Below are 24,180 nucleotides of genomic sequence, written 5' to 3' on the forward strand. Positions count from 1 at the left end.
AGTCCGTCGCTAACCAGCTTAAAGCATGCTCAGATCTGGCATCAGGACATCGTGAATGACAAGATGAGAGGATAGGGGACAAAATCTAAATAGACCAATTGAAGACGGAAATACAGCAAGGCAGTCAACCAAGCTGCAGCAGCGGGGCAGGGCTTGACAGGGTGACGGCGAGTACATGCGAGTTGATCGTGTTCGGTGGACATCAGGTCTGAGCACATTGTCCACTGATGACATCATCACTGACATCACCACCAAGGACATCACAATTGCTCGGATGTCATCAGTGATGTCACACACACACACACACACACACACACACACACACACCTGACATACTAGGTTTTGCCTAGTCTTGTTTTTATTCAAGATGGAATGATGTTTACTAGCTTACTAGTAGGCTACTCGTTACTAGTCATCGTCATACTAGTCTCACGTATCAGACCCACCATCATCAAGCTTCCAGCAACGTAGATATCATCATACTAATTGGGCATTTTACTGGGAATTCAGAAGCAAATAATGCTTTAATCTGAAGTGATGACACTTAATTGCTGAGTGATGTATGAGGAGGGTGAACCCACCTAAACTCGTTTAAAATACCTTTTTAGGCTTACATACCGTATATAGCCTACTTGTGATGAAACTGACAAACAATGTGTTATATAACTGAGCAGTCAGTGCTTTTCAGAAAGCTGTGGTTTGTTTAATTTGATGGTGGACCGTCTCGAGGTCATAGTTTACACACCTTTTATTTTTCCACAACATCACGACAGACGAGACTATTTTTGCCTTTGGGTATTACTGAAATAGCTGCTAACAAAACAGCTTGCACCTTATGGGAACTAACGGAACTAAAGGCTATGAAATGTCCTGTTTGAACAATTGTTGGTTTGAGCGTGGTTTCAGTTCAGAAAGAAAGTATGGCCTTTCTGGTGACTGCAGCCAGTATGATTTCCACCACAACCCTTCCGCATTTTCCTGCTAGTGTGAGGCTGTGACGTGATGCTGACGGCGGCCTCGGCGCTGGAGGAGCAGGGGGCTGTAGCACGACAAGATTTGGCTCCAGACGTCCTGCTTTCAGCGAAGCTCCACAAACAGCCGGCCCCTCCTTCTCTGCTCCCCTCTGGCCCGCCCAAATAACACAAAATCCCCGATTGAATCCTGCCCGAGTCTGGGGAAACCAGGCGGCCTGGGAAACCGAGAAGCGGAGAGAGGCCATCCCTGCGGCATAAATCTGGTATGCAGGCCGTTTTGCTCGTACTAGTAGGGCGTCCGTTTACACAGCACCGCTGGCCTTTGTGCGCGTATATCTGTGTTATTGCATGCGTATTGTGATTTGTTTTATTCTGTCAGAGAGGCCGTAAAGGGCTGGGCCTTTTCTTCTCAGGCCCAGGCCTCAATAGAGGCCATACTCGGTAATTCAGGCCTAGCCGGATAGCTAACGTTAGCCATCCCCGGGAAAATAATGAGGGTATTGCTTGTCTGGCCATCGCAATTGTAATTACATTATTTGCATCGAAGTGCAGCCATCTCTGCAGCGGAAGAATTGTGCATGTTTTCGCCACCCCAATTAAATATGAGCAATGTTTATTAAAGTTCATATTCGTCCAGACATCAAGCTAACAAAATGGCGCACGCTGTCTGTGTTGAAAATCGGTTGTGGAGAAGGCGTTTTTGGAGCCCTCCCCTCCTGCTAGCTAAACGTGTTAGCTACAGAGCCATATCAGTTTTCATGCTCCGCGGTAAAAAATGTTCTGCCTTCATCCCTAATTTAGAGGGTACATTGAGTCTATGTGCAGTCAGCTCTCTCCTAAATGCATGTTTCAAGCATTAGGTTGGTTTTGGTATCTGTAAATTAGTGCTGCTTGTGTGGTTAAAACGATCATCATAACGCTGTATTTAGACTTGCATGGACCTGCGGCAGGAATAATGCAGATAGTCTGTCAATATTTGCTGAGTCCAACTCATAACCGCATCTTTTCAACACACTGCTGCTGTGCTTTGCGCCACATCTCCGCTCCTTACCGTTGTCATTTTCCACCTGGAGGTGGGGGATGGTACATGCAGTGGAAATTAAATGGCACCCCGTCTGCATCGCTCACATCAGTGTTTACATCGTTACCCCTGTGTGTCGCATGATATCAGGTTTACACCTCATCCTTGTGGAGAGATGGCTTGTCTTTGAGAAATCGTTGTAGCTGGTAGCCGAAGTAATTGTACAATTATGGACATCTCTAATGCCACTGATCCTCTCATTTGCTGTCCTTTGCCGCAGACACAATCAACGCTGCATACAATATCCAGCTTGTATCAAGTCATCTATTCTATTATTGAGTCTGTTCCCCCCCCATAAAACAAGTTAATAAATTGCAAGTGAATGCAATTTTCTTGAATCGTTAGATTGTTTTGATACTGTGTGATTTGCCCTCTTTCAATACATGTTGCTGGCTTCTAGAAGATTCTCAAAACAGATGATTGCATTAGGCTCTTATCTTTTCTTCTTCTTTTTAGCTAACTTTTGAGGAAAACAAGATATAGGATAAAACGCAGATCCCTGTGGGAAATTGGGTCACTGCAGCACAAAAGAGAAAGGAAAAAAGATACATCAAAGTGAAACAGGATATACATATAAATAGAACAAATGGGATCAAAGGCAAATACAGTCAACAGTTACATTTGTAATTTATTAATTATGGTCAAGTGTGGTGGACAGAATGTGCAAAGTGTGCATCATACATATTAACACATCCACAGAAGGTCAATACACACAATATGTACAAAATAAACAATACTAGACTTGTTAAGGTGGATGTTTTTGCAGTGAGGGCCCAGCTCAGCTCAGGCTATGGTCGCCCAGCAGTTCAACAGAAGGCCAATGAAGTTTATTTGTTTATCACATGGATCTCATGCCATCTTCAAATTAACACACAGTCCATATTTGTGTTCATGGCCCTCAATGAAGCACAGATAAGCACACTCTGGCTTTCCCTGGGTACAGAGATGAAATCACACAGTTCTGCATAGGTTAAAAAAGGCATGATGTTCAAATTATGTCCAATATTGTTGTTCTGTTATAAATTATACTTGATCTTTTGAAGTACACTCACATGAATTTGGCTTGCCTTGGTGGCTACATTGGTGCAGAGATATGTTGACTGCTTGCAGAGCTTCACAGTGCTAAGGGGAAAACAGGACCGCACACAGTGCAAAGGGACAGTGCAAGGCATACGGTGAGCAGCATACAATACACATCAGCGTTACATATATAGAGAGCCACAGTAACGAGTCTGGAAATCATCGATGCTAACAGCCCTGGTTCTTCACAGTTTTCGCCTATGGGAGTTTTGAATGGGTTTTTGGCGCGATGCTTCTAATAATCTCTCTGGGCAACGCTGGCTTAATCAAACGCGAACCAGTGTTTAGTAATATCATCTTCACACACGAGGACCACTTTTACGAGTTTTGAAGCTTTTACGTGCCGTTAAAAGGGCGGCTAGCTAGCAAACGGCTAAATGGGACTACACTGTTGAGTCAATGGGGATATATATGTCAATAACGTCACCACTTCAAGGACGAACACGGAAATTATCTTTCCCTCACCTGGTTCAGCCCCGTTCAGCCGGGGGTAATCAGTGCACACATCAACAACAGTCCAGGTTGAGTGCTGACGTGACGTGGAAGCCTATGCGACAGTGTGTAGTTCTGGATTAGCTTAGCACGAGCTTTTTACCTCTAGGGCTTGCAGTTACGCTTCAAAACTCATGAAAGTGGTCCTCATGTGTGAAGATTATCCCGCTGAACCTTGGTTCGCGTTTGATTAAACTTGCGTTGCCCACAGACATTATTTGAAGCATCGCGCCAAAAACCCATTCAAAAATCCCATAGACAGAAACAGTGAAGAACCAGGAAGTTCGGGACTTCCGCATTCAGCCTACAAAAATACGTCATCCCTGCGGCTCTCTATTCAACAGCTGTGAGTTTGAGCAAGGTATGGGGGCAGCTGGAGAGGAAAGCAAATTGGCTCATCTATAGTGCATTAAGTCCACTGTTCTTTGAGGAAGTGACACTGAAGGGAATGAGATGCATGGAATCATGTATCGGCACGGGAAAACGCATTGATGATGCTAAAAAGCATCCATCGGCAAAATCTGAACACAGTCCAGTTGTGCAGGCATAAGTGAAGGATTGTGTAAAAACTGCTTCATAAGTTTGGTAATAAATGGTAGGGATGGGTACCGAGCACCGGTATTAATTGGTACCGGTTCTGGATTGGTCGGTACCAGGAGTATCAATAAGGTCCTGAACGTTCTGTGCTGCTATCGGTATTTTTCTTTTTTTTTTCTTTTACCGCTCCCTAATGATGACGAAGCGACACGTTGCGTCACGTGTTTACACTCCTCTCCCGTTACTACGCTTGTAGACTCAGCCCTCAGTCTTAATCCGTTTCACTCCTGTAAGACTGAGAATATTACTATTTAAATCTTTGCATAACGTTAGGTGGCACTGTTGGAAGCCTTGCATTGGAGAACCAGTCATGAGTGTTGTGGGCGGGCCTGCTTTCTGGGGGCAGTTCTCATGCAGAACCGGTGTCTCGCAAAACATCGTCGCATTTGCGGAGAAACATATTAATCACTTAGAAACAAACATAACCTGTTAATAGGACGTGTTTCATCCGGCCCCGGCGGCTAGAGGTCTTTTCCCCAGCGATAAACCCGACTCCCGAGGCTAACGTTACAGAGCCTGCTGATGACTTCACAGTAGCAAGCGAACCACTTCCGGGTAGGAAAAATGATTGTAAAATAAACCACAGCTATAAATTTTGTTTGGAGCATATCAGCTTCATGCTCTGTGTTAGGACTATGATAAATGGCATTGACGCTACCAAATAAAATTCTAATAATAAATGTAGGCGTGTCTGCTGCCGGCCGTTCTCGCAGGGCTCGAAGACACAGTTTCTGACAGTGAAATTCCCAGACGTTTGGTGGTGCAGCTCACCAAACGTCTGGGAGCCGAGACTACTACGCTTGTGACAGTTTTAAAAGATATCACTAGTAGCCTATATATTTGGAAGAAAACTGTGTAACTGACTCCATCATGGTTTGTTTCATAATCCTTTGAAAACGGGTGTGATTTATCCAGTGTCATGAACTCCAAACGGTCATGTTATTAACTTGACTCTTTATTTAGTTCGGTAAAAAATGGTGACAATAAGGTTTACAAACAGTTGTATGGGATGGTGGTGAGGCCGAGTCAAGACTGTGTGGGCTTGAATGATGTATTGATGTTTTGTACACTTTGTTTTTAACATCTTTGGTTAGTAAAGATTTAAGCCAGGGATACTCAACTTGCTTTGCCCGGGGGCAAATAAACAATAAACAAATGATATACATTTTTCTGTAGCGGATTGTAGGTTTTTGGGGTGTCAGCCGGAGTTTAGTCTGACAATGTTGTGCACACATAGTACATACATAGTAGGGGTGGGGGAAAAAATCGATTCACCTAAGTATCGCGATTTTTAATGTCACGATTTTTTGGATCGATCTTTTATTCCAGAATCGATAATCGCAAATTAAAAAAAAAAAAAAATTTTTTTTTTTTTTTTTTTTTTTTTTGGGTGCTTGCAGTCAGGCCACTCACTGAACAGCAGGCCAGGCGCCGCCTACTGGTTTACTAGTGGTTTTATTACTTTATTAGTTAGTCTGAAGTAATAATTACACTTCAGGGTTAAAGTGGGTGCATCTCATTGTAAAATTGGACCCAAATCTGGCTTCAAACGGCCCAAATTTCACGCGCGTTGGCCCATATCGGCCTGGCCTGCTTGGTATCTAATGCCCGGCCTGAATTATGATCCCAGTCCGCCCCTGTTTTTAACTATATCGCCCAGCCCTACTCATGATATATAATATACAGTCTCTAGTGTATGATTCAACTTTTCCCATGTTCTAATCTAGTGTAAAAAAGCAAACAAACTGAAAAAATAAAAGAAAAAAATAAACAAAAATCGCAATAAATCGTAATATCGAATCGCAATAATCGTAGAATCGCAATAATCGTGAATCGCAATATATATCGAATCGGCACCAAAGTATCGTGATAGTATCGAATCGGGAGATAAGTGAATCGGCACAGCCCTAATACATAGGTAGGTGCCTGGGTAGCGAGCAGGCGGCGGTATTTGACAATTTTGCTGGAGCTCAGTCAAACTTTATTTCACGTTAGTTTTTATTGTGAATTAGATTCTAATTCGCAATGAAAATTAACGTGAAATTATTAGAAAATGGTCGGAGGGCCACTCTGCACCCTGTCGCGGGCCGCATCTGGCCCCCGGGCCGCAAGTTGAGTATCACTGCCTTAACCTTTCATCATATGCTTACAGCTCTCAAGTGACAAATGCAGTGCGAGGACAATGGATGAGGATGACACCAGGCTTGCAATACATTCTCAAGAACCTAAAATAATCTTACACGGATCGGGTAATTGGTCATCCTGTAATTAATGTTTGTTTGCATTTACCACATAATATACAGTATGTTGTGGGTATGTGTGAGTTCCATTGAACATTTTAATGTTGGGATTAGGGCTGCACAACTAATCGAATATTAATCGTGATCAAGATTTTGGCTTCCCACAATCATCAAAACAAGAAAATCAAGATAAAATTGTGATTAAACTTGCTGCATTCCTTTTAGCAAATGTTGCTCTCGTTTTGTCTTGTGTTGTAAATCCAGCGCACCCCTTTTCCTCACAGTGGTGCACTCCGCCCCTCCTCCAAAGCCCCAAAACGCTGTGGTGCGTGTAGTTCGAGTCGAGAACAGAGAGCCGCCGTGTTCGTCCATTTCTTTTTAAATCTTCCTTGGTGGAAGATGACAGTTCAAGGAAATCCAGTGTTATTATTATAAATATATATATATTTTTTACTTCAATAAATGCATGTTTCCAAAATCAAAGAGGAATTGTGTTAAATAATCGTGATTATAATTTTGATCATAATTGTGCAGCCCTAGTTGGGATACTTCAAGAAGGCGTTACTATGGAACCCACAGCCTTTACAAGCAAACCCCGAAAATCATGCCCATTTTGCATGACGCGTCTGGAAGCCGGTCGCTGGCTTCTCTGCTAACCTTTCTATGCTAGCAAAACAAACACGCAAAAAGTTGTCGCTTAACAGAATCATTGCCTTAACAGCGCAATTACACCTTCCACAGACCTCACCCCAATTGTAACTTCAAACAGATGCTTTTTTCCTCTTTTTGTGATCATCCAGTTTACGAAGAAACACACTTCCCTGCAGATGTTCATGACTTGTTACATGACTCTTAATGCTATACTAGAAAATAATATGTACAACTAAATAGTGTTCAAATATATTTATATGGACCAAATTATGTCCAGCAACAATAGTCTACTTGCATCAATAGATGCTCACACCATACGCAGTTACACAGCACACACTAGAATTATGTCCATGTAAGTTAACGTTACACAGATGCAAGACCAAATAAAGTATAGGAATATATAAAAATTATATGAATACACATTCCGATTCCTATATTTTAAGAATATTTAAGATCTTATTGTGCTATAAACAATGAAAATTAATTTTAGTGACCTGTGAGTGCTTTCTAGAAGGGAGACAAGAAAAACGCGCGTTCAACCAAAATGTGTCATCGACGCAGCGATTTACCATTCAAGTAATGCAATTACCATTTTAAATCAAATGGTGATGAGAAAAATAAGTCAATACGTACAAACTCACCAATTGCGAGCACACTCGAGTCCAACGTTCAACTTAGATGCAAGGCCAAGCGCTGATGAAGGCTTTGTGCTGAAACGTGTCTGTTGGCTGTCCCAGACGCTGATTAAATATTGAAAGGTCATCTTGAGTGCTGGCCTGCTTCCTTTTTTACTTAAGTCAATAGCCCAACTTGGAATGACTTGAAAAAAGATTTCATAGCAACCTGCTGACATAATGCATTAGGATTATGTGTGACAACACGTAATCTCAATGTCCTGCCTCTATTGAGAAATGCGGATTGCAGGCAGCCTGCAGTAAAAGGGCAGAAAAAAACGTGTTACTTCGTAAAATTGATGATCAAAAAAGGAAGAAAAAAGCATCTCCGTTTGAAGTTACAATTGGCGTCAGGTCTTCTGAAGGTTTGATCTTGCGGTTAAGCAGTGTTTCCAACAGGATTTTGAGAGATTGTGGTGGGTGGACCTCCCACCCACTAGGATGGTCCGGGGGAAGGTGGGGTCCTGGAGGGGTCTACCGCCACAAATAGATCAATGTATGGGAAAGACTGGGTTAAGGCAATGATGCGGTTCATTGAAACTTTTTGGGTGCAGGTTTTGCTAGCATAGATGCAAAATGGTCGTGATTTTCGGGTTTTGTCTGGAAAGGCGCTGGGTTTCATAGTAACGCTTCAAGATGAGGGATGCTTCAGTTTACCAGATAACTGTAAAAAAAAAAGTGTAATGCCATAATAAGTTAATCAAGTGTTGTTGTACATAATGAGATTATGACATTATGGCTGCTGTGCACAATTATATTAAAGAAGTTATGATGGCTGCAAGACATCCAAAGGACCCAGGCCAGCATCCAAGAGATATCATTCAAAACACTCAAGAATACCACACAGTTCCTTAAGAGATGCCATTCAAAACACTCAAGAATACCACACAGTTCCTTAAGAGATGCCATTCAAAACACTCAAGAATAACACAAAGTTCAGTGTTTCCCCTAGAAAATCTTTCAGGCCTGGAAGGATTTTGAAACGTACCCCGACCGCAACGGTGGGGGCCGTCGCTGGCGACGCTAAACTTTTAGCTAACCTGTTCGCATCTATGTTCGCAATGGCATCCCAAGTATCATCATACTATTATGGGATGCGATGCGAACAGTTGTATTATGGGATGTGCGTTTCCCAGGCAACGACACACGTTGACATGTTTTGGAACAGCGCTGCACGCTGGCACAATGCTCGTAAAAGCAAAATGCTTATTTTTTTTAATGATTTGGCACCTTCTGTTACTGTCAACACCAGTATTGTTGTATTGTAATAATATGCCATAAAGGTTTATTGAAATTTTGGGGAGAGCAGGGGGGGGGGCCTGCCAGGCCTGTAGAATGGTAGGGGAAACACTGGAGTTCCTTAAGAGATACCATTCAAAACACTCAAGAATAACACACAGTTCCTTAAGAGATACCATTCAAAACACTCAAGAATAACACATTTCCTTTTCACCGTTAATTGGCTAATCCTGCTTGTTCCAGATGAGGGTGGTGCCGGCGGTCAGGAGTTTGTTGTGGAGCTACAAGAGACTGTGTTGGTGTCGGAAGGCGAGGGGGAAGGCATGGCGGTTCACAGGTTTGCCCCCGACGAGCTGGTGATCCAGGACGCCGTGGAGGACGTGGTGTCTGAGTATGTGCACTGCGAGGAAGATGAAGACGTGGCCGTAGAAACCTGTGTGATGACCCTGGAGGGCGAGGAGGAAGGCGTTGCCATGGGAGACATCCCTGAAGATTCACTGGATCCTGAGCAACAGGAGGAGGACCAAGATGGCTGCGGAGATTATCTGATGATATCTTGTGAGTTTACAACACTTCTATTAGCTCTTGTATGTAGAGGTGTAGTGTTTATACTATTCCCCAAAAATATTTATAACATAATTAACGCTATAGATGCAGTCGGTCTGTGTGGGAACGTCCACAATATGTCACTTCCATTTAGGGCCGTGGGGGAAAACGGGAAAACATTCGACTCCCGAGTTGTAGGGGGGCGCTAAAGGCCTCTTCACACTGGTTGCGTCAGCTATTAAACAACAAAAAGAAGAAGAAGATATGGCACCTCTTTGATGTTAGCATGCAAAAACCACGCTTTCCCCACATTTCCAGGCTGACAGAAAGGAGGTGTCGTGACAGTCAGGTGGTTTCCCCCACACTGACCATGCACCCGAGCTATGACGAGGCATTGCCTGAATGTATAGCCCAGCTCCCCCACACTGACCATGCAGCCGAGCTATGACGAGGCATTGCCTGAATGTATAGCCCAGCTCCCCCACACTGACCATGCAGCCGAGCTATGACGAGGCATTGCCTGAATGTATAGCCCAGCTCCCCCACACTGACCATGCAGCCGAGCTATGACGAGGCATTGCCTGAATGTATAGCCCAGCTCCCCCACACTGACCATGCAGCCCAGCTATGACGAGGCATTGCCTGAATGTATAGCCCAGCTCCCCCACACTGACCATGCAGCCGAGCTATGACGAGGCATTGCCTGAATGTATAGCCCAGCTCCCCCACACTGACCATGCAGCCGAGCTATGACGAGGCATTGCCTGAATGTATAGCCCAGCTCCCCCACACTGACCATGCAGCCGAGCTATGACGAGGCATTGCCTGAATGTATAGCCCAGCTCCCCCACACTGACCATGCAGCCGAGCTATGACGAGGCATTGCCTGAATGTATAGCCCAGCGGTGAGCCATTTTTTTTTCCAGAGGGCCATACTGACTTATCGAGGGGTCACACATTGGAGGTCATACCTGCCAACACTCGTGATTTTCGCGGGAGTCTCCATATTTTTAACCCTCTCTCCCGTTGTGATTGGTAATTTCTTGTTGATCTCCTGATATAATGGTAATACAAAGCCAATGGCTGTAGCAGATTAGATTTATTAACATAATTCTCCCTAAAAAAAGAACGATGATGAGCCATTATTTTGAACGGCTCCCAGAAAGGAACAGAGCCATAAGATCCGGCTCCCTTCAAAGAGCCGTAATTTCCATCACTAGTTTTGAATAATAACTGTCAGTCCCTCCCAAACATACCACTGGGCAAGTTTCAGGGGCGGTGGTGTGCCGCTGCTGAAACAACGTGGCGGGAACAGTGCACCACATGGCATTAATAAATATAGGTATTTAAACAACTAATATGAGCAGCAGGATTTACGTTTTCACAGGCTCATGAATGGCTGATCACTCAAACCTTCACCCCTGTAATTATATGTGATGTGTAGCTCTCTATTTTTACAATGTCCTTGTCCCCTTCTCTTCTCCCCCACAAGTGGATGAGGCTGGTAAAATGGTGTCCGAGGATGGAACTGAGGTAACGGTGGAGGGTGCTGTGGAGGATCAGGAAGTGGAGAAGGATGAGGATGGGCAGGAGGTGATCAAGGTCTACATCTTCAAGGCCGACTCCGGGGAGGACGACATGGGTGAGTGTCAAGTCCTGATGGAAGCTCAAATTATACCAGCAACACCAAAAACCACATTAAAGAATGCCCTTTTATACAATGCTCACCACATGTACTCAGATTGTTTTATTTAGCTCCAGTTACCACCAGTTGCCTAGCAAATCAATAAATCACAGGATAGCCATGTTTTATGGAAATTAACAGCACAGCTTTGACCAGATTGCTAGCCTGAAATGAGGTGTTGTGTAATGGGCAATACAATTGTAATTGCAGTGTAAAGGGTTAGGCTTAACCCTAAACCTTTTGACTGTGAGGATTTATTAAGTGTTTGTTCTACAGGAGAGTCAGTTGACATCAGTGATGGCGACACAGAGAGCGTGGCACTAACGGAGTCTTCGGGCCAAACACTCAGAGAGAAGATGGTTTACATGTCTGTGGGAGATTCTCATCACAATCAAGGAAACCACGGTGAGTCAATCAAATCTTACAAGCAGTTTGGTTTGCATAGGGATGATTGTCGTGAAACGAAATGTCACTATGACACACTGGTTTTGTACATGTTGGGCTCATCTGCAGGTGGGTCCAAGGTGACTGATGAGGTTTATATGGAGGTGGTGGTAGGCGGTGAGGAGCCAGTAACTCACCACCGCTCGTATGACAGTGTGTCTCTAAGCAAGGACTTCATGCCTGTGGCCTGGGCAGCTGCTTATGGTCAGCACCCTATCTACTGCTCGTCACACCGTGTCTCTTTGTGTCGCCGCTTAACAATTACAGATGCCACTTTTCCTGTTTTTGTTTGAATGACATCATGTCGCTCGCACAGGTGCCGAGGACAGCGAGAGCTGTGAAAACCGAAACGGTGCAGCCAGTGCTCTGCTGCACATCGATGAATCGGACGGTGTTGACGAAATCAGCAGACAACGCAGCAAGAACAGGAGGCGCTCGGAGCCTCGGCAGGTCCAAACAGGTAAGGGGCAGCCCAAACTGAAAAGTAACACACAATGGTCCCCTGTGTAGTGTGCACTGTCCCATTAGTAACACGCAGTGATCCCCTGTGTAGTGTGCACTGTCCCATTAGTAACACACAGTGATCCCCTGTGCAGTGTGCACTGTCCCATTAGTAACACACAGTGATCCCCTGTGTAGTGTGCACTGTCCCATTAGTAACACACAGTGATCCCCTGTGCAGTGTGCACTGTCCCATTAGTAACACACAGTGATCCCCTGTGTAGTGTGCACTGTCCCATTAGTAACACACAGTGATCCCCTGTGCAGTGTGCACTGTCCCATTAGTAACACACAGTGATCCCCTGTGTAGTGTGCACTGTCCCATTAGTAACACACAGTGATCCCCTGTGTAGTGTGCACTGTCCCATTAGTAACACACAGTGATCCCCTGTGTAGTGTGCACTGTCCCATTAGTAACGCACAGTGATCCCCTGTGTAGTGTGCACTGTCCCATTAGTAACGCACAGTGATCCCCTGTGCAGTGTGCACTGTCCCATTAGTAACGCACAGTGATCCCCTGTGTAGTGTGCACTGTCCCATTAGTAACGCACAATGGTCCCCTGTGTAGTGTGCACTGTCCCATTAGTAACGCACAGTGATCCCCTGTGCAGTGTGCACTGTCCCGTTAGTAACGCACAGTGATCCCCTGTGCAGTGTGCACTGTCCCATTAGTAACGCACAATGGTCCCCTGTGTAGTGTGCACTGTCCCATTAGTAACACACAGTGATCCCCTGTGCAGTGTGCACTGTCCCAATAGTAACACACAGTGATCCCCTGTGCAGTCTGCACTGTCCCATTAGTAACACACAGTGATCCCCTGTGCAGTGTGCACTGTCCCATTAGTAACACACAGTGATCCCCTGTGCAGTCTGCACTGTCCCATTAGTAACACACAGTGATCCCCTGTGCAGTGTGCACTGTCCCATTAGTAACACACAGTGATCCCCTGTGTAGTCTGTACTCTCCCATTAGTAACACACAGTGATCCCCTGTGCAGTCTGCACTCTCCCATTAGTAACACACAGTGATCCCCTGTGTAGTGTGCACTCTCCCATTAGTAACACACAGTGATCCCCTGTGTAGTGTGCACTGTCCCATTAGTAACACACAGTGATCCCCTGTGCAGTCTGCACTCTCCCATTAGTAACACACAGTGATCCCCTGTGTAGTCTGTACTCTCCCATTAGTAACACACAGTGATCCCCTGTGTAGTCTGCACTGTCCCAATAGTAACACACAGTGATCCCCTGTGTAGTGTGCACTGTCCCATTAGTAACACACAGTGATCCCCTGTGCAGTCTGCACTGTCCCATTAGTAACACACAGTGATCCCCTGTGCAGTGTGCACTGTCCCATTAGTAACACACAGTGATCCCCTGTGCAGTCTGCACTGTCCCATTAGTAACACACAGTGATCCCCTGTGCAGTGTGCACTGTCCCATTAGTAACACACAGTGATCCCCTGTGCAGTCTGCACTGTCCCATTAGTAACACACAGTGATCCCCTGTGTAGTCTGTACTCTCCCATTAGTAACACACAGTGATCCCCTGTGTAGTGTGCACTCTCCCATTAGTAACACACAGTGATCCCCTGTGTAGTGTGCACTGTCCCATTAGTAACACACAGTGATCCCCGGTGCAGTCTGCACTGTCCCATTAGTAACACACAGTGATCCCCTGTGCAGTCTGCACTGTCCCATTAGTAACACACAGTGATCCCCTGTGTAGTCTGTACTCTCCCATTAGTAACACACAGTGATCCCCTGTGTAGTGTGCACTCTCCCATTAGTAACACACAGTGATCCCCTGTGTAGTGTGCACTCTCCCATTAGTAACACACAGTGATCCCCTGTGCAGTCTGCACTCTCCCATTAGTAACACACAGTGATCCCCTGTGTAGTGTGCACTCTCCCATTAGTAACACACAGTGATCCCCTGTGTAGTGTGCACTGTCCCATTAGTAACACACAGTGATCCCCTGTGCAGTCTGCACTCTCCCATTAGTAACACACAGTGATCCCCTGTGTAGTCTGCACTGTCCCATTAGTAACACGCTTGTTAATGCGATATCTCAGGAACGCCTTGACAGAATTTCATCAAATTGGCCTCAAGCCTCCACTTGGCCTCAAGGATTAAGTGATTAGATTTTGGTGGTTAAAGGTCAAAGTTCAATGTCACTGACCTCACGAACGCCATTCCCAAGTTCGTTAATGCGATATATCTCAGGAACGCCTTGACGAAATTTCTTCCAATTTGGCGCAAACGTCGACTTGCATGCAAGGATGAACGATTCGATTTTGGTGATCAAAGGTCAAGGTCACTGACCTCTCGAATGCCATTTTCCAGCTTGTTAACGCGATATCTCAGGAACGCCTTCATGGAATTTCTTCGAATTTGCCTCAAACGTCCATTTGGACTCAAGGATGAACTGATTAGATTTTGGTGGTCAAAGTTCAAGGTCACTGTGACCTCACGACCGCTTGTTTTATGCTTGTTAACACGTTATCTCAGGAATGCCTTGACGGAATTTTATCAAATTGGCCTCAAACCTCCACTTGGACTCAAGGATGAACTAATTAGATTTTGGTGGACAAAGGTTAAGGTCACTGTGACCTCACGAATACCATTTCCAAGCTCGTTAACATATATATCTCAGTAACACCTTGACGGAGTTTCTTCACATTTGGCTCAAATGTCAAAGTCTGGACAGACATGGATGTCGACTGCTCACTTTTTGGCGGAGGCATATATCCGCAGTGCTGTCGTTCTAGTTTTCAGATTTGGAGGGAAGTCAGATTTGACCAAGATGGCCACAATTTTTCCTGGTCTAATGTACAAATGTGCTTATAACAATTGTGCACTTTTTCAAAGAAGCATGACATTTCTCACATAGTGAGTGAATACCATAAGGTTTATTGTCAGATGTGGAGTGAGTGAATACCATAAGGTTTATTGTCAGATGTGGAGGGAAGTCAGATTTGACCTCAAATCCAAGATGGCCACCATTCCCCAGGGTCTAATGTTCAAATGCGCTTATAACAATTGTTGGGGAGAGGGGGACAATTTATCATGATATTATAGCAAATTGGTTTAACAAAAGTGTTATAAGCACACGTTCAGTACCGTAAATTCCGGACTATAAGCCGCACCGGTGTATAAGCCGCACCTGCAAAGTTGACTATTTTTTTCTTATATAAGCCGCACCGGACTATAAGCCGCGGGTGTTTTAATGGTATTTTTTTTTTTTTTTTTTGTGTTTTAATGTTTAATTACCATATGTAAGGGTTCATGCACAGAGGGGATTGTCGGGAAAGAGATGGCTGTTTGAGGAAGCTCCCATTTATTAACATTTCAACAAAACAACATAACACAACACCACCTGTGTTGTTTTTTACAGTGCACACAGTGTCATACAGTGTCATACAGTGTCATACAGTGTGGTGAAAAGAGGGCAAGAGAGGAAATTAAAACTTATTATAGTTATATAGGATTTATAGTTAGAAAGAGTGCTAAAAAAGAGAGTTTTTTTTTTTTTTTTTTTTTTTTTTTTGAAAAAATCCATAGATAAGCCGCACCGTTATATAAGCCGCAGGGGCCAAAAAAGCCCAAAAAACGGGAAAAAAGGTGCGGCTTATAGTCCGGAATTTACGGTACATCCTTACATAGAGAATGAATTGCAGAAAGGCGCTGGCAGCTCAAATAAGCGAGTTGGGTGTGAATACCATACACACCCAATACAATGCATTCATCTAATGTTAGCATTAGCAACTCAACGTTAGTGATCATGCCGCTCACTAATGTTATTTCAAAAATAATTTTTGACAATCTGGCTTAACACAGGGCTCCAGACTAACTTTTTAATTTAGGTGCACCAGCACATAATTTAGGTGCACCCAAAGTTTTCACCACGCCTTTCGGCACCACAATAATACATTTTAAGTGTTACCTTCTTTGTAATTTTGTATACATATTGCCAATTTATTAAAGTGATACGCTCATGTAAATGAATGTCTGTCAAGTATTGCAGCATTTATGAATAGGGATGCACGATATGGATCTTTTCAACCGATACAATAATCGATAAATATCTGCTTCTCCTGGCCGATAACTGATACGATAACTGATAATTATTATAATAAAAAAATATATATAATATATTTTTTTTAAGTTTTTAACCTGTATTTTATGCACACCTGGGGTTAAAAAAATGCAGAAGTAGTGTAGCTCTGACCTAACCAAATATGACATCACTGTGAACACTAGGGGTGTCACGGTACGGTACGTACCTCGGTTTTGGGGTCACGGTTCGGTACGAATATGGTACGGTACAACGGCGGAAAAAGCAACAACAAAAAATTATTTTTAATTTTTATTGAACCTTGGGCATTCATTTTGAACAGGCAGTACTAGTGCTCCACCTAGTGTCACAAACTGGTACAGCATGGCTCTGTTTAAAGCAGTGAACAGTACACACAGTGAACATACTCTCTTGCATTAGGTTGTATTTTGCTGGCTCGGTCACAATGTCACAATCAGCTACAAGGCTGAAAAGCATTTAGTTATCAAAAATACAAAAATAGAATACAAAAATTAAACTTGTGCAATTGGAGTATTTCAATTTGTTCAAATTAAGCTATGTATAAACATTCAAAGTTTAAGCCTTACCCTGTCAAACAGACAGAAAACAAAACAACCTAGTTGGTTGCTAGTAGCTACCTACCTACTAGTAGGGACTGAGGTAGCAGGCCAGATACAGCCAGGTATTTGCCAACTGGCAACTTTGGTAACTTCATTCTAAACAAAGAACCCCTCCCCCTGTTGTATTTGTTTTATGTAGCATTTGCTATTGATGTTTGATTTAAGCACTATCTAAAAGCGGCCACTAGGCGGCAGTATTTCTTTAGTCAACGTCAAAATACCTACATGTTCAGTAGAAGAAGAATAAAACGGCAGAAGAAGAACAATGTTAAGATTGACAGCAAGCCTGTTACTAGCCTGTTAGCTTGTTAACGTTATTGGATGCAAGTTTTGTTTACCATGATGATTACGTTCGGTCATCTAATGGATTATTGGAACATGACAAGGAGTCATCCCCTCTTCCTCACCGCATCTTGCTTGTCATCCCACGCGATGTAAGTTGCTTGTTTACAAATGAACAGCTTTGTCAGTGTTATGTAACGTTTAGCCGCTTCTTCTGGCGTTTAATTCAATTAAATTCAATGGCGTTCAAACAGCGTTTAGGCGCTTCTGGATTTGACGTATTCGTCGTGTCGTTTCACGTTCCGTGAAACGACGTACCGTGATGCCCGTACCGTGAACTCACGGGACGAATACATGTACCGCGACACCCCTAGTGAACACAAAACGAAGAAAACTTCTGATATAATATGATTGTTTTAATAAAGTGTATCACTCAATTATAGTCGATGCAAAAATAAAGGCTTTTATAGAACGGAAAGCCAATGACTGCCTAGTCTGCAGATAAAACACAATGACAAAAGGCATAGTAATTTAGACTCTTATTGTCATGTTACTGATCTGTTCGAATTTTGCATTGGTGCCAGTTCTCAGTGAATGGTAGCCTGGGCCCAATGAATGGAGCAGGCACTATAAACCATCTGTGTCGTTTCACTTTTTACTGAAAAATGCTGCCACCAGATTAATGAAAAGACACTATGTGATGTTGACTGATGCTTTTTATGTAGCCTAATGTGGGCGACTGTGCCTTTGTTTTCCTTATTATTGGCTCTGTTAGATGGCTCTGTCCAGCAGCTGCAGTAGCTAACTCAACTTCAAAATCCCTTTGGTTTATAGTGGGACTCCCGGCTAGCGCGTTAGCTTAACGTTAGCGTGTTGTTTTTTGGAGTTAAATACACAATACACAAATACCCTGGATGTTTCATTTTGGGTAAAGGGGTTTCCATTAGTTTCTATATGTTTACGCCAGCTCTGTGAGTATGAAGTGCTTTTGTGGGGCTGTTTGCTCACAAGTAGTTTGTCTGCTACCAGGCGAGCCTGAAGTGTAGGCCGCGCTATGAGGTAACGCTGAGCTAACGTAAACAACAAACAAATCCGCTGCATCATCGTCAGCTTTGGTTTAACATAATGCCAGCTTAGACGTTTCCCCTCCTCTCAGAACCCGTGCAGGACATGGATTGCAAATTACAATAGTGTTGTGATCATCTGAAACTGTGAAAAACAGCAACATACTGGCAGCAGGCAGTGCTGCAGTCGCAGGCTGTGACGTCACGAGCGTGCGACAACAATAGCTCCGCTTCCGAGGTAAAAACAAAGCCTGATTATCGGCTGTTAATTTATCGGAAAAAGGCCATTATCGGAATAATAAATAACGCAAAATGGCCATTTCGGCCGATAATTTATCGGTCCGATAATTATCGTGCATCCCTATTTATGAACTGGGTGTCTGGTGTGATTATCAACTTACATTATGCTCCTAAATTGAAAAAGTTAGGAGCACATTTAAGGGCACAATGATTAATCTGAAAACTTTCCTAATGATGCTCTATGAATTTCTTACCATAGTGACTCAATGCAGCTCATTGGCTATTGTCATTAAATTATCATTAACCATAGTCATCTGTAGTTTGCCTAACATTATGTAATGATTGCAGTGAAAAACCATAGCACATAGCTGCTCTTAGATGGTCTAACATTAACAGACAGCATAGTCATATTGCCAACAACACATTTTAGCGATCTTGAATCCAAAAACTGGTCCATTGGAGTGAATGAGATGTCACAACTCTTCTATTATATAGCTCTGCTAACTACCGCAGACCCACTTCTTCTTCTTTTGAGATGTGTGCGCGGTTGGCGTCCAAGCGTTGCATTACCGCCCCCACTGGCCTACTTGAATGTATTAACTCATTGAGTGCCAGCCACTTTTGGAGAACGGACGCTCCCAGTGCCAGAGTTTCAGAGCTTTTTTCAGTGATTTCTCGAGGCCCACAGAATATTGTGTGATATTACTATGTAAACAATGAACACGCAAAAAGAACGATGAGACTCTTTTCTATCATCAGCAAAAACAGGTTTATTGATATCATTTTCCGTTCTTTAGTTATCAGCCGGAGAAGATAGCTTGATTTAACAAAAAAGAGCAGTTTTTTTCTAGAAGCTGAGATAATGGCCCTTTTGTGAAATTAAACATTTCAAACACATCACTGACTCTGAAGCTAATTTTCTGATGTAGTCACACCTCAAAAATAATTTCCTTCAATAAAACAGTGAAGGCCAGGGAATTTTGTTTGGCAGAATAATATTTTTAGCTGCAACCAGCAGCGCTGGCCCCTGCGTGCGCTGCTGGTTGCAGCTTCTTGCTGATCTTGATTTGCTGCTGGTGGGCATCGGATATTCTGGCTTGCGTTTGCCAACCCTGTCCTGCTGCCTGGGTCTGTCTGGGTCAGTGTTGTGTGCTGCTCTGCATGCCCCCCCCCCGCCCCGCCCCGCCCCGCCTCAACTGCACACTCCTCCTTATGGGAGGTGGCTCTCTGCTGAGTTTGCTCTGCACTGTGAAGGGTGCGCCTCGGCGACATCCAGCTTTTTCCGCGTGTGTTTGTCACCGGCTACTACTGTATGCTTCCAGTTGAGAATAATAACGGCTGATCATGCGAATGGGCTGTCGGCGACAGCCTGTCGCAGCGGACATGGAGGAGCTCAATTGTGGGAGCAGATTGGCTGCTGCCTGCTGCAGGCACATCTAACGTTAAAACGCTTCATGCATATCGATGCATACGGATGCGATGCGATTTCCGTTTCCCCAACGACTTATTCTCTGTTTTTCTCTGCCTTTCTGTTAACCTGGAGAGCACTGTCGCCACCTAAGGGTTCTGTAAAATAGGTTATAGACCTCCAATAGCTATAATATTTGTACAGGAGAGGCAGAAGGCTTTGATCGACGCCCCACCGTCAAAAAACGCAATTGACGAACATGTCCGTCCTTGGCACTCTACGTTACTATTTGAAATGACGAACATGTCCGTCCATGGCACTCAATGAGTTAAGAAGAAGAAGAAAAACCCCTTCACGTCACATATGCGCCACTGTGTGGATCTCATCTGCAATTACTGCTCATGGCCATAGGGGTTGTCAGAGACAAGAAAATGGAAATCTTCCGTATGATCACTTTAACAAGGTTACATGGTGCTTGTACAAGTAAAACAAAAATACAATACAAATAAAATGAAGTTAAAGCATTAAAACAACTATGCAATGCACATAACAGAATAAGCACACCAAAGACCAATGGTATAAGGAAAGGAAAGGAAAAAACAATTACCGTATAAACAAGCAACAAGCATAGAAGAATTAAAATAACCAAGAAGCCATTTTATTAAAAAAAATAAAAAAAACAAGTGGATAGTATGGGCATATTGTTAGACAAATAGATGACTAAATAAAGAGTTATTATAATTACATGACAACAATAGCCAATGAGCTGCATTGAGCCATTCTGGTAGGAAATGCATGTCGCATCATGAGAATACTTTGAATTGAATTTGAATTAAACTTAATTGTAACGTATCAGAGATTAATAGAATCGTATTGAATACGTGCTTTATCGTTCTGTATTGAATTTTCATTGGGCCCCTAAAATTCTTCATGTGCTCCTAACTTTTTCAACTTAGACATGTGCTCCTTGGGAAAATGGTAAGAGTCCAGCTCTGAAACTCTGTCCCATTAGTAACACACTGTTCCCCTGAGCAGTGTGCACTGTCCCATTAGCTGCAGCATATGCTATCACTCTGTGGGCAAGGCTGTGCACTATTATTACATTGACCACCAGTCACTGTCAGCCTGTGCCCCTCCAGTCCTCCTGTCTGTCCTAGCAACGGCTTCCCCGGGGTTGCAGCTTGATTCACAGTGGCAGCTCATTCTTGCTTCCTCTGCTAATGTGTGGACTGATAAAATGCTGTCATCTGTTGCATTTCACAGTGGCATTCTGCTCTGAAATGCATTCCTCTCGGCTGCCATACAGTACTTATGAAATAAGCGTTCACAACAGGCTAAGTGGCTACTATGTTGGCCTTCAACAACAAGGTTTTGTCCACACTCGTTACAAGCAGTCACTGTTGAGACAACCATGATTCTAGTCATGTTTTAATTTCTTTGTCCCTCTTGTCATTTCCCTCTAGCCATCATCATCGGTCCATATGGCCAGCCTCTGACCGTATACCCCTGCATGCTCTGTGGTAAAAAGTTCAAGTCAAGAGGCTTCCTGAAACGCCACACCAAGAACCATCACCAGGATGTTCTGACTAGGAAAAAGTACCAGTGTACGGACTGTGAGTTCACCACCAACAAGAAAGCCAGCCTTCACAACCACATGGAGGTGCACACTCTGAGCAGCAAGGCCCCCTTTGAGTGTGAAATGTGTGGCAAGGAGTTCCACCAGCAGGCGGCGCTATTCTCTCACAGACTGCAGCACCACCACCGCGAGCCCAAGAGCCAGGCGCCTCCACCAGCCACCAAGATGCATAAGTGCAAGTTCTGTGACTATGAAACTGCTGAGCAAGGACTGCTCAACCGCCACCTGTTGGCTGTTCACAGTAAAAGCTTCCCGCACATTTGTGTGGAGTGTGGCAAGGGCTTCCGACACCCTTCGGAATTGAAGAAGCACATGCGCACACACACAGGGGAGAAGCCTTACTCCTGCCTCTACTGTGACTACAAGTCAGCTGATTCCTCCAACCTCAAGACACACATCAAGACTAAGCATAGCATGATGCCATATAAATGTGAGCGCTGTTTCCAGACCTTTGCCGAGGAGGAGGAGTTACTGCAGCACGGACTGACACACGAGGAGAATAAGACGCACCCCTGTGCCCACTGTGATCACAAGAGTTCCAACTCCAGTGACCTGAAACGCCATATCATATCCGTTCACACCAAGGACTATCCCCATAAATGTGCCGTCTGTGGTAAAGGCTTCCACCGGCCATCTGAACTGAAGAAGCACTCGGCGTCCCACCGCACGAAGAAACTCCACCAATGCCGGCACTGCAACTTCAAAATTGCAGACCCGTTTGTTCTCAGTCGCCATATCCTGTCTGTCCACACAAAGGAGCAACAGGCCTCTCCTGAAAAGAGTGAGGTCAAGAGGACGCTAGAGACACATACTCCTGTTGTGACACCTAAAAAGGCTGCGCCCAGCAGTGCCAGCAGCTCTGCTGCACCCACTAGGGTCAGCGCAGCCAGCTTGGCCAGCAGCGTGACTGTGGTTATTGGCAAGGGGCAAAAAGAAAGGAGAATCTACCAGTGCCAGTACTGTGACTACAGCACTGGAGATGCCTCAGGCTTCAAGCGACACGTGATTTCCATTCACACAAAAGACTATCCCCACCGCTGTGAGATCTGTTCGAAAGGCTTCCGCAGACCCTCGGAGAAGAACCAGCATATCATGCGTCACCACAAGGACGTGGTGCAGGCTGATTGACTGACGGGGCTAAATACTGTGCCACCACAAAGAACACTGTAGTGTTGCAGCCACCATCACACCACAATCACTGCAACCTCAGCACCTGACCTGATTCACATTCAAATCTCATGTGATGCGTGTGCGTGATGCGTGTGCGTGTGCGTGCTGCACTTAGTCAGTTTCATTGTTTCGCTCTTTTTATGACCCTCAGCCTAATGTTCGTTCAGAAATGTATAAACATGTACATAACATTAATGCTCTTCAGAATAGGTGACATAAGGCTTCGTTCACACCGACGACCCAAGCCTTGCCTATGCCTTGCCTTTACCCACGCTTTTAAATAGGCGTCCGTTTTAGTCAACGAGGCTGTGTACACCGGGCGCCTGAGCGTGAACCCTGCGTGTACCCACGCCTTGCCTGTGCCTTGCCGATTTTATCGAATAGGCGAGAGTTCTATTTTCACGCCGACAAGGCGCGTGCAGGCAGGCTTTTCTGTCAAGCCATGAAAGAAAAACGCGACAATATCCGTGGGAACTGGCAAAGTCAACTGAATTTCAAAATAAAATGGAGTTTCTACAACAGTATTGAGCAGAGAGAGAGAGCGAGAGAGAGATTGACGGGTGGCTATCACGTGGGGCTTTCTCCCTGTGGGCAAACAAATCTTCATTAGAGAGAATAGCGACCGAAGAAGCAAGATGGACAATGTTGTTGTGCCAGCACATATTCTTGCAAGATCACCTCTCTAAAATGTCCGACTATAGTCAGACCTGGTTATACATATCCAGCATCAATAGAACATTAAATATATCAGATTTATTTTACCTAGAGGCTACCCATGACAATTCTGGACAACACGTGAAAAAATACAGTCGGGAGAGAGGAGAGGCGCTTGTGACTCGGCTCCAGGTTCGGCGTGCAAAAGGCGTGCGGTGTGATCGCAAAAGCGTGTAACAGGTTCACGCCCAGCTCGGCGTAGGCGTGGGTTGAGGCAAGGCAAGGCGTAGCTTGTCTGTGTGAACTAAGCGTAACCCCTCCATAGACTTGCACTTTGAACTGCATGTCCCTTGCTGGTGACAGTGTGCATGGCAGATGTCTCTGGTCTCTGTAGATACACATTTTTTTTTTTTTTTTTGCAGGCAGCAATCAGTTCTAAATCCTATGGTCCCAATTATTTGTCTCACAACTTAAACGTTATTAAAAGGTTTGTCGCTTTTAGGTTTTCAGTACTAAACACAGCAACCTGTTTCCAATAGCACTTCCCAACTTGTTGAAGATAATCAATGCAGTCATTCTGTGCGTGCGTGTGCTCCGCCTCCCGGTGCTCTGATCCCCAGCACTCTGTCAACAGTGCTTTTTGTTTTGTTAACAAAAACACAAGGCTGGCTGTGTACAGCACCCAGAGGTGTACAGGTGTACAGCACCTGTGTACAGCACCCAGAGGTGTACACGTGTACAGCACCTGTGTACAGCACCCAGAGGTGTACACGTGTACAGCACCTGTGTACAGCACCCAGAGGTGTACACGTGTACAGCACCTG

At 44.4% G+C, this 24,180-nt stretch overlaps 1 protein-coding gene across 1 annotated transcript; it reads left to right on the forward strand.

The window, feature by feature from the left end:
- The first annotated feature begins 1,127 nt into the window (after positions 1 to 1,127).
- On the forward strand, positions 1,128 to 24,180 carry LOC310780400 (zinc finger Y-chromosomal protein 1). The gene is made up of 7 exons (XM_083640974.1): positions 1,128 to 1,237; positions 6,377 to 6,473; positions 9,272 to 9,586; positions 11,067 to 11,216; positions 11,535 to 11,663; positions 12,019 to 12,162; positions 21,360 to 24,180. The coding sequence occupies exons 2-7, from the start codon at positions 6,407 to 6,409 to the stop codon at positions 22,658 to 22,660; spliced, it is 2,106 nt and encodes a 701-aa protein (XP_083497100.1). The 5' UTR covers positions 1,128 to 1,237; positions 6,377 to 6,406; the 3' UTR covers positions 22,661 to 24,180.

This window comes from Poromitra crassiceps, assembly GCF_964638095.1.
Source record: "Poromitra crassiceps genome assembly, chromosome: 1".
Taxonomy (NCBI): domain Eukaryota; kingdom Metazoa; phylum Chordata; class Actinopteri; order Beryciformes; family Melamphaidae; genus Poromitra; species Poromitra crassiceps.

Coding starts and splice junctions, on each gene's coding strand:
- LOC310780400 (XM_083640974.1), top strand. CDS start 6,407: ATGGATGAGGATGACACCAGGCTTGCAATACATTCTCAAGAACCTAAA. Junction 9,587..11,066: donor AGATTATCTGATGATATCTT/GTGAGTTTACAA, acceptor CTCCCCCACAAG/TGGATGAGGCTGGTAAAATG. Junction 12,163..21,359: donor GCCTCGGCAGGTCCAAACAG/GTAAGGGGCAGC, acceptor ATTTCCCTCTAG/CCATCATCATCGGTCCATAT.